General features: G+C 37.5%; 1 protein-coding gene across 11 annotated transcripts in view; it reads right to left on the reverse strand.

Moving 5' to 3' along the window:
• LOC135209998 (signal transducer and activator of transcription B-like) overlaps positions 1–11,054 on the reverse strand; it is a 161,767-nt gene that overhangs the window by 145,353 nt on the left and 5,360 nt on the right. For 10 of the 11 annotated variants that reach the window (XM_064242745.1, XM_064242739.1, XM_064242752.1 and 7 more), the window contains exon 2: positions 523–1,856. In XM_064242745.1, the coding sequence (XP_064098815.1) occupies positions 523–594 (72 nt within the window). In that variant the 5' untranslated portion in view covers positions 595–1,856. Of the gene's footprint in view, positions 1–522; positions 1,857–3,214; positions 3,504–11,054 lie in introns of those variants that run through there. The other variant, XM_064242740.1, reaches the window with a different exon arrangement.

Raw genomic sequence — 11,054 nt, forward strand, 5'->3', positions numbered from 1 at the left:
CCATAATAACTAATGCAAAATCAATCAAAAGCTACAGACAGTGCAACATGTTTTCGACGAGAAGCAATCCTGCAAGCGTATAATTCACCTTGAATTTTTCATCTAATTCACGCACCCTTCATTTCAGTTCTCTGTATCCAATGTAGGGATGAGGTTGCAAACCCTACACGTGTTACAATTACTACCTTTTACCAACTCACCATATACCTCCCTCCTATCTTTCATACAATTGACTCTATCTATTGTTTACTAATGGCTTTCTAAAACTTTCTACATCTGTCTGATAACATACATTACCGACAAATGAATTACCATCCAAAACAAGAGTACGGTCGAGATCAATATAAATTTTGTTACTAAAAACCCAAAAACAATAAAGGTATGGTTTCATATACATATGCTTACATGGCATATAATAAATGTATGCATGATACATAAACAATTCAAGCAAAAAGGAGAGAGAGAGAGAGAGAGAGAGAGAGAGAGAGAGAGAAGAGAGAGAGAGAGCTTCCAATAGCTTACCTGCACGAAACTCCTCTCCTTCCGGACGCTCCGGTCGCCTCTCTTGGGGCTGTTCTCCATCGCGACACTCATGGGTGGAAGATTTTCACACTAAAGAGAAACACTTTTCTTATCAACACTTTATATTTCGACTTTTATATAAGAGAGTCTACTTCACCGTAGACTGCGTGGATGAAAAATGTTCCCGCGACTCAAAACTCACAGTGCACTGTAAGGAGCAATGGTGATGACGGAGAGATAACGATGCCCCGTTTGGTACTATATGCGCTTGCTTGCGCGCTCGATTCAAACTTCCACTTTTGACTTAAACTTCCACTTTTTCGGGGCTAAACTCAACGCACTTTGATAAACAAATATATAAATATACTGTTAAAATTCTCTTCGAGTCACCTTTCTAAGTCAGTCTTATCTCTTCATCATTCAGATGATGTAGCTTCTCTATTCACCATTAATTTTGCAACGCCACTCACGAAAAAAAAAAAAAATTCTGCTATCGGCACACTTATACGCTTTTACCTTTCTCCAAAAGCAAAGCAGTTATCTGTCAAAATCACGCCTCTGTCATCTGCCTGAACCCCCGACTTCTTTTGGACAGGACGCTGAGCAGGAGACAGATCTTCGCTGCAACGCCAGATAAAAAAAAACCGTCCCGTGTCAATCAATCAAGACTCGATCGATGGAGGCACTCCGTGACACTACAAAGAAGAACACCACTTCACTTCTTTCCTGAAGGATTCTGAAGATATCCTCTCGCTGTGCAAGCAACACCGTCGTGGTCAGAAAGTCCTTTTTTTCTTATCCTTCCCAGATGGGAGTAGCAGCAGCAGTAGCAGTGGGAGCAGGGAGCAGCAGGAGCCTTTCTGCTTCCTGCTGAATATTATTTTTTTATACCTTTTTTATATTTTGTGTGATGACTGACTTGAATGAATGATGATGAATCTGGCGGTGGTGATGTCGATGATGACGGCGACGAAGCTGATGAAGAATCGATGAGGCTGATGACCGCAGGTCAAAAAAAAGAAGAAGATGAAGAAGAAGCAGCAGCAGAAGAAGAGGAACAACAACAACAGCCGAGAAGACGAGCGCGAGTCGTACGATAAGCTTCTTCTTCTTATTTCTTTTATTATGATTTGGGGGCGGGTCGTTGCGTCACTCGAAATCAGTTTGGACTTTCCGCTGTTCGTTTATTCGAAGACGCTCGAGGGGAAGAGGGAGGAGGTGAAAGCACGAGAGGAGCTGAAGAAGGAGTAGCGGGAGTATGAGGAGGAGTAAAAGGAGTAGGAGGAGGAGGAGGAGGAGGAGGAGGTCGCCCGGCCGCAGCTCTCATACAACACCTGCGGGAAAGAGAAGGATTAAAAAATGACAGGTGAATAAGATTAGGCAATATGATGTCAATATACAATATATGTCGATTCTTGTAACCACAGCAATATTCGTTTCCTTTTAGGGAATTTTTTTGATAGTCAAACAAATCTGACAAATATTTATAGGCAATCATATTTGGAAAATATTTATAGGCAATGCTATCTGAAGAATATTTAAAAGGCAATAAAGTTTGAAAAAATATTTATACGCAATAAAATCTGGAAAATATTTATAGGCAATAAAAACTCGAAAATATTTATAGGCATTCAAATTTGAAAATTATTCATAGGTAATCAAATCTGAAAAATATTTATAGGCAATCATATTTGGAAAATATTGATAGGCAATCCGATCTGAACCATATCTATACTCAATAAAATCTGGAAAACATTTATGGGCAATAAAAACTCGGAAACATTTATAGGCATTCAAACTTGAGAAATATTTATAGCCAATCAAATCTGGTAAACATTCATAGGAAATTAAATCTGGAAAATATGTACAGGCAATCAAACCTGAAAATACTTATAGACAATTAAACTTTAAACATATCCATAAGCAATCAATTGGGAAAATAATTATGGACAATCAAACTTTCAAAAAAGTATTTATGAGCAATTTAAGTAGACAAACGTTGTCGACGAAGCAACAAATACATCATCCGCAACAAAGCAACAAACGAAAACGTTTTTTTCTGTCACTGATAAGTTTATAAATATTTCGTCTGGCACTGCGGGGAGGAGGAGGAGGAGGAGGAGGAGAAAAAAGAAAGTTTTTACGTGGCTTTCATGTTCCCCTCTTTTATTCTTTGGCACATGAAGGAGTAGGAGCCCAAACGGTGGATGAGATCACTTGGCAGAGTCGAAGCAACAGAAGAAGAAGAAGAAGAAGAAGAAAAAGACACTTACAGGTATAGAAGCAAAGCTCCCAGTCCCACCTATCCATTTCACCCTTTACACACGTTCGTCTCCGTTTCTAAGGGGTAGGGGAGGGAGGAAAGAGGGGATAGGTATCTGTAGACGGGGGTGGCGGGGTTGAACAGAGGCATTTCCCCTCCACATGACGCCCATGACACAATCCACCTTCCGTTTGGCACTCGGGTCCACCACGGCGCCTCTTGCACAGTGCCACTGTGGTATAGCAGCCCTTGAAATGCCGAGGTCACCGTTTTCTCTTCCGTCCCCCAAAACCCCCTCCCCCAAAGGCCCCCTGTTACTTTGTTTCAAGACCCGAAAACAAGAGGCAACACTCGGGCAGGTGCCACCTGGTGCCACCATAAGCGCTGCTGGCATACCCGAAGGGCAACGATGGCAATACCCACACTTACCGGGACACACACACGCAGCAGAGGATCTATTGCTCAGAAGGCCACGGATGACCCTTCTGGATTAATCAACGACGCCCCTATCACGCAACCAGCAGCAGCAGCAGCAGGAACAGCAGCGCAGCAGCAGCGTGCACGTACACGCGCACGCCCGCAGGCTTGAACGCACGCATGTACGCAGGCACTTCTTACACGCACACACACACACGAGCACAAACACACGAGCCTCCTTGTCCTAGCCGCCCGATTGGAGGAGGACGACGCCACGCACACAGAAGAAGGAGAACTTCACAACCCTCGAAGGCGCCCAATACTGCTGCGGGATGCCACGCAGCAGCAGAGGGAGACGAAGGCGCCCTCGGCTCCGGCACCACCAACCACCGCCAGTAGGGGACCAGTCCCCCTTTGGGTGGCCCTGTGCCAACTGGTACTTACAGACCCTTGTTCTTTCTCCACTCGCTCCGTGGCGCTCTCCGAATCACGACGCTCAAAACACTCGTTGTGCGCCGCTTTCAAGACCTCTTTGGACGTCGTAAATAGGTAAATAGGGAATCTATCTGAGAGGGAACATACATCAAGTAAAGACGTACCTCAATAATGTATCTAAGATGTAACTATCTACTTCGTAAATAGGTAAATAGGGAATCTATCTGAGAGGAGACATACATTCAAGTTAAAGGGACGTACCACTCAATCAATGTTATCCTTAAGATGTAAACCTAATTCCCACTCGTAAATAGGTAAATAGGGAATCCATCTGAGAGGGAACATCAAGTAAACAAGCAGCTAAATAAATTATCTACGATGTACCTATCTACTTCGTAAATAAGTAAATAGGGAATCCATGTGAGAGGAGACATACATCAAGTAAGGACGTACCTAAATAATGTATTTAAGATGCAACTATCTACTTCGTAAATAATTAAATAGGGAATCTATCTGAGAGGAAACATACATCAAGTAAGGACGTACCTAAATAATTGATTTACTTGATATTTCTAGAGAATTTATCTAAGGAGAAATACCAAATGAACAGGTAACAAGAGAATTTACCTGAGATTAAACAACAGGTAAATAGGTAACTATCCACTAGACATTTCTAGAGAATTTATCTAAGAGAAAGCATCTTGTAAATAGGTAACTATTTACTTGATATTTCCACTGAGATAAATTCTCTAGTTAACTGATATTTCCTCTCAGATAAATTCTCTAGACACATCAAGTAAATATGTAGCTAGAGAGTTTATCTAGGTAAGTACAGAATTTATCCGAGAGGAAATACCGTGTAATTAGGTAAATATTTACACTAGATACTCCTAGAGAATTTATCAGAGAAGAAATATCCAGTAAACAGTTAACAAAAGAATTTATCCAAGAGAAAATATCGAGTGAGCAACAAAAACACAAACTAGGCATAAAAAGAGAGAGAGAAGAGAGAGAGAGAGAGAGAGAAGAGAGAGTGAGAGAGAGAGGGGAGAGAGAGGGGGGGGGATGAGGCGAATCTATTTGCTAAGCAAAAGCGGGCAAATTCCGACTTGGATCCTGAAGAGAGAGTCACCCTGACCTACAAACGAAACACTGCAACTTGGTAGCTTTAACTAGGTAATGAAAAATACGTCTCACTTTAATCGACAACATTTACGAGAGTACGTAACATAAACAACCAATATTGAGTGGTTTTAAAGAGTCCCTATATACCCCAATATATCGAGTTCCAAATCACGAACTTTTACAACGTGTCTATATAAAGCCACCATGAATTCAACTTCAAAATAAGTAGTCTTAAAGTGTGTGTCAGTATACCACAATATAATAATCAATTTCAAATCACGTACCTTTCAAATATGTGTCTATATGTCCTAATACATTTAATCTCAAATCACGTACTTTTAAAATATGCGTTCATATGTCCTAATATATTCAATTTCAATTCACGTACTTTTAAAATATGCGTCCATATGTCCCAATACGTCCACTCTCAAATCACGCATTTTTAAAGTATTTGTCTACATGCCCCGATATTTAATATCAAATCACGTACTTTTAAAATGTGTCCATAGACCCCAGTACATTCACTTTCAAATCACGTGGTAAGACAGAACAAACCTAGATGCTAAAATTACACGCTACTTAACCTCCTAGGACCCAACTACAGCTGTGAACAAACTGTAGACAACAAAGATGGTTACCGTAGCTTAGGCCTTTGTTACTGCTGCTGACGTAGTGGCAGCAGAAGGAGGGGAGGCACCAACGCTGAATTTCCGGCACTCAAAGGGCGTTGTAAAGTTGGCATCTTTTAACGCTTTCTTGGCTTTCAGAGATTACACCATGAAAGAAAGAGAGAGAGAGAGAGAGAGAGAGAGAGAGAGAGAGAACTCAACTGGGTAGTCACAGAGATGGTTAATATTATCGCTGCAGGTGGCTAAAGAAATTACAAAGGCTAATAAGATAAATACATAAGAAAATAACCAAGAAAAATAAAGATGAAAAAAGGGTGAATTATTTTTGAAGGATATAACCAGATAGTACAAATTGGAATTCATTAAATGTGAAATAGAATGACAAGTAAATATTAGGACGTTGAAGAAAGGAAAATATTAGAGCACACGCCTTTACCTTACCCCGCCCCCCCCCCCCCCCCACCCCCCCCCCCCCCCAACAACACAACCCCCGGCCTAAGAGAGGGTCGTTCCACAAACTAAGGCTGACTTACGGTTCTCACCAATAGACTCTTGGGGGAAAGTTACTAAAATTAAAAATAAAATAAAGTAATAAAAAAAGAGAAAGATGACACGGGAATAGAGGGAAAATATGAAAACAAAAGCGTAAACTTTGTGCCTAATATGTCCACTGCCTTTATAAAGTTGAATCAACTTTATTAGAGGCAACAATTGGCCCTACATTTCCTTTACACTGTCAATAGAACTTTATTCGAGAGAAACAACTTGGATTCAATTTCTTTCACACTGAAAAGATGTTAACTAGAACGCAAAACTTCACATAAACTTCTTTCATGTCAAATATACCTTTATTGCTAATAAAACCCCGGTGTAAAGTTCCTTCAAACTGACAAGGAAATTTTATTAAAACTTAAAATCTCACTTAAATTTAATGAATACTGTCAAATGAAATTTAATGTACAGAAAAACCTTGCTATTGATTAAAACCTTAATTCTTACTCAAATTTTCTTCATACTGAAAAGATAACTTATCAAACAACCCCTCCTCCCAAAAAAACCTTTTATAAAAACAAAAAACTGGCTTAATTTCCTTCATGTTGACAAATCCATATTAAAAAATTTCTTTAATGCTGTCAAGAAATTCAACGAAAAATTTAAGTTAAGACAAGTTTTCACTAAAATGCAAATCTTGATTCAAATTTCCTTCAGACTATTGAAAAAACTAGTATAATAAAAAAAATAACGTCTTATAAACCTTATTAATTAAGATATACTTTCATTGAAAAAGAACATCTTGATTTAAATTTTCTTGATACTATCCTACAAAGTTCATTAAGGAGAAAGAACTTTAAATTTCCTTTATCAAACATTTCATTAAAGAGAAAAACTTTAAATTTCCTTTTCCAAACAAACTTCATTAAAGAGGAAAAACTTTAAATATCCTTTATACCATCAAACAAACTTCATCAAAGAGAAAATACTTTAAATTTCCTTTAAGTACACCATCAAACTTTATTAGAGAAAAAACTTTAAATTTCCTTTATACTATCAAACAAACTTTAAATTTCTTGTATCAAACACACTTCATTAAAGAGAAAAACTTTAAATTTCCTTTATCAAACAAATTTCATTAAGGAGAAATACTATAAATATTCTTTATACCAATAAATAAACTTCATTATTGAGAAAACTAACTTTTAATTTCCTTTATACCATCAAACTTCATTAAAGAGAAAACCTTTGAATATTCTTTATCAAACAAACTTCATTAGAGAAAAACTTTAAATTTCCATTATACCACCAAACAAACTTCATTACAGAGAACAAAACTTTAACTTTCCTTTATACTATAAAAGACACTTCATTAATTAGAAAAAACTTTAAGTTTCCTTTATACTATCAAACAAATTTTAAATTTCTTTTATCAGACACACTTCATTAAAGAGAAAACTTTAAATTTCCATTATACCATCCAACAAACTTCAGTAAAGAGAAAAAACTTTACATTTCCTTTATACTATCAAACAAACTTCATCAAAGAGAGAAAAAACTTTAAATTTCCTTTATAAAACAAACTTCATTTAAAGAGAAAAACTTTGAATTTCCTTTATACTATCAAAGAAACTTCATTAAAGAGAAATAACTTTAAATTTCCTTTAAACTGTAAAACAAAAAACTTTACATTTCCATTACACCATCAAATAACCTTCATTAAAGAGAAATTTTTTTTTAATTTCCTTCATACCACCAACAAACTTCATTAAGGAGGAAAAATGTCACTTTTCAACATTCCAAACCATAAGAAGAGAGTACAAATGCCTCTTTCCCCGTGTACTTCTGAAGAAGGACTTATCTCCACCTTCCTTCAAAGGCGTCTCGTCTTAATGAAGTCCAGGTGGGGGAGGGGAGATTTTACCCCTCCGCCTTCAACGCCCCTTCCTTCCCTTTTAGACGAAGAAATAGAAGGGGCGCTATTCTGCTGTCTTTTTTTCTTTTTCTCTCTCGCTCTTTTCATTTCTGATGCAGCAGACGCATGCGGGGATCGTTCGTTCTGCTAAGAACGAACCAAATGTTCTTGAATCGTCTTCAGAAAAGAATTACAGTTTATACTCATGTATATACATACATAAACCCTCCTCTCTCTCTCTCTCTCTCAACAGTTACAGTTTATACTCATGTATACATGCATGGTCCTCTCTCTCTCTGAATAGTAACGCTTTATACTCATGTATACATGCACAAACCCCTCTCTCTCTCTCTCTCTCATAGAGCAGTAAAATAATGTATCTATGTACGTATGTTTGTATGTTTGTACAATTAGCATTCAAACTCCTTATCTGCCTTTTATTATGAAAGTATGTGTGCATGTATGTACCATTACCATTCAAACCATTATAGCCCTTCAATATCAAATCATGTATGTATGAATGTACGTAAAACATTCAATCATTTCCATACCAGCCCTTCAATATGTAAGCATGTATGTATGTATGTATGTATGTAAAACATTCAATCATGTCCATAACAGCCCTTCAATATGAAATCATGTATGCATGTATGTTATATGTATGCAATGTAAAAGTATGTCATTAACCAATAACACTATTAAGCCCTGCAAATATGAAATCAATGTATGTATGTATGTAAAACATTCAATCATGTCCATAACAGCCCTTCAATATGAAATCATGTATGCATGTATGTATGTATGTAAAACATTCAATCATGTCCATAACAGCCCTTATTTACGAAATCATGCATGTATCTATCTAGCTATCTATCTATGTATATACCTAAAACATTCAATTTTCCGCAAATATCCTTCACAGGAAACGCACCGGATGTCTTAGGCCTAGGGAGGCTTATACGGAGGCCTATATAAGAGCCGGTACATACAAGCGCATGCCTTCTCCACACTTCTAAGTACCTATTGATGGCTCTCCTCGTTAACTTCCGAGACTTGTGCTGTTGAGAGGATAAATAAACAGCGACCCATAAAATCTGGTATGTTTGTGTATATATATACACATTGGGCGTACTCGCCCGATAACACTCTGCTTACTCAGTAATACTCAGGTCTAACGGATTGCTTAGTACTAAGCAGGATGCTGGTGCAAACAGTGTGTCGATGTCTAGCAACGGGTTTAATACTAATCGGTTTGGGTACAGTTTCTGACTACTACTACTACTACTACTACTACTAACTACTAACTAACTAACTAACTTAACTAACTAATGTAACTAACTAATAATAACTAACTAACTAACTGCTAACTAACTAACTAACTTAACTAACTAACTAAAATAAATGTAAAATAACAGAAATAATTGGGATAATAAATATACTAACAATAATATCAACAGTAGTAATAATAATAAATGTAAAAATAAACAAATAATAATTGTAATATAAATATACTACTACTGCTACTACTACTACTACTACTACTAACTACTACTACTACTAATAATAATAATAATAATAATAATATAATAATAATAATAGAATGTAAAAAATAAATAATATAATAATGTAATATGATATAACAAAAATAATGATCATAATAAATGTAAAAAAATAAATAATAATAATAATAATAATAATAAATTAATAATAATAATAATAATAATAATAATAACTAATAATAAAATGAGGAACAGTTGTGGAATCTACTGATCTCCAGGTGCTCAAGCGATGAGCAAAATCATTCCTGCCTTTTGCTGACGTCTCCTGAATTTCAGGTGTATCGGTTTTGGTTGCTATTCCCTCTTATTTATTCATTTAACACCTTTTCCTGCAGTTTTTTTTTTCTCTCTCTCTCTTTCTCCCTGTAGGCATTTTTCCCTAAGATTTCATTAGCTATTCCATCTTATTTATTCACTTATCATCTTTCCCTACAGCTCTCCCCTCCCCCCTCCTCTCTCTCTCTCTCTCTCTCGTCTCCTCTCTCTCTCTCTCTCTCTCTCTCTCTCGTGAGATTTCCCTTAAGGTTTTATTAGCTATTCCCTCTTATTTATTCACTTATCACCTTTTCCTACAGCTCTCCCCGGCCGCTCTCTCTCTCTCTCTCTCTCTCTCTCTCTCTCTCTCTCTCTCTGCAGGCTGACTCTGCCCGTAAAGGTTTTCAGCTGAAGATGTAAAGAAAGAAATTAAATTATGCCCAGGTAGAACTTATTTCCAAGAACGTGTGAGATCATCACACAAAGATAACAGCAGACAAGACCAACTGGTGTTTAAAGACTAGTTAGTTTTCTGTAAAAGAAAATTATCGTGACGGTTTTGTCTGTCCGAACATTATTCAGTCCACACTATTTTCTATCCGCCCTCAGATCTTAAAAACTACTGAGGCGAGAGGGCTGCAAATTGGTATGTTAATCATCCACCCACCAATCATCAAACACAACAAATTACAGCTCTCTAGCCTCAGTAGGTTTTATTTTATTTAAGGTTAAAGGTAGCCAAGCTCGTTTAAAGCCTCATAAATTCACACCTGCCAGAAAAATAAGCACACACATCCGGTCAGAATACGATCACACACAGCAAAGCACCTGCTCCAGACTATTCGCAAACCACAGCAGACTTCCTGCTTCTGAAGGCTCAGATGAGTTCTCTGCCAATCCCGTCAAGGATTGACCAAGGTGTATTTGTACAGAAAGATCCTCTTGTAACGAAATGAACTCAATACAGAATTTAGGCCAAAGGCCAAGCACTGGGACCTATGAGGTGCATACAGCGCTGAAACGGCAACTATAGCAGTAAAAGGTTTGAAAAGTTGCACTACGAATCAACTGTTAGGAGAGGGTGGAAAGTAAGAGGGAAGAGAATATGGAAGGAGGTACAGTAAAAGGAACGAAAGGGGGTTGCAGATAGGGGTCGAAGGCACGCTGCAAAGAACTTTAAATAATGCGTACAGTGCACGGCACGAGGTGTACTGACGGCACTAAAGGCCCCCCTACCCCAGCCCCCAGATGACGAAAATGCTAGGATTACAGTGTTCGTTCTCGAAAAGTATACACAAACACATACAATCACACGAAAACACACAAATATATAGCTAGACATAAATTCTTGCAAACAAACATACACACACCCATATATACAAAAACATACTTATAATTTGCACACTCTGTCAGAGTCAGAGGTTAAGCAAGAAATTTTTATG

This window comes from Macrobrachium nipponense, chromosome 39 (assembly GCF_015104395.2).
Source record: "Macrobrachium nipponense isolate FS-2020 chromosome 39, ASM1510439v2, whole genome shotgun sequence".
Classification (NCBI taxonomy): Eukaryota; Metazoa; Arthropoda; class Malacostraca; order Decapoda; family Palaemonidae; genus Macrobrachium; species Macrobrachium nipponense.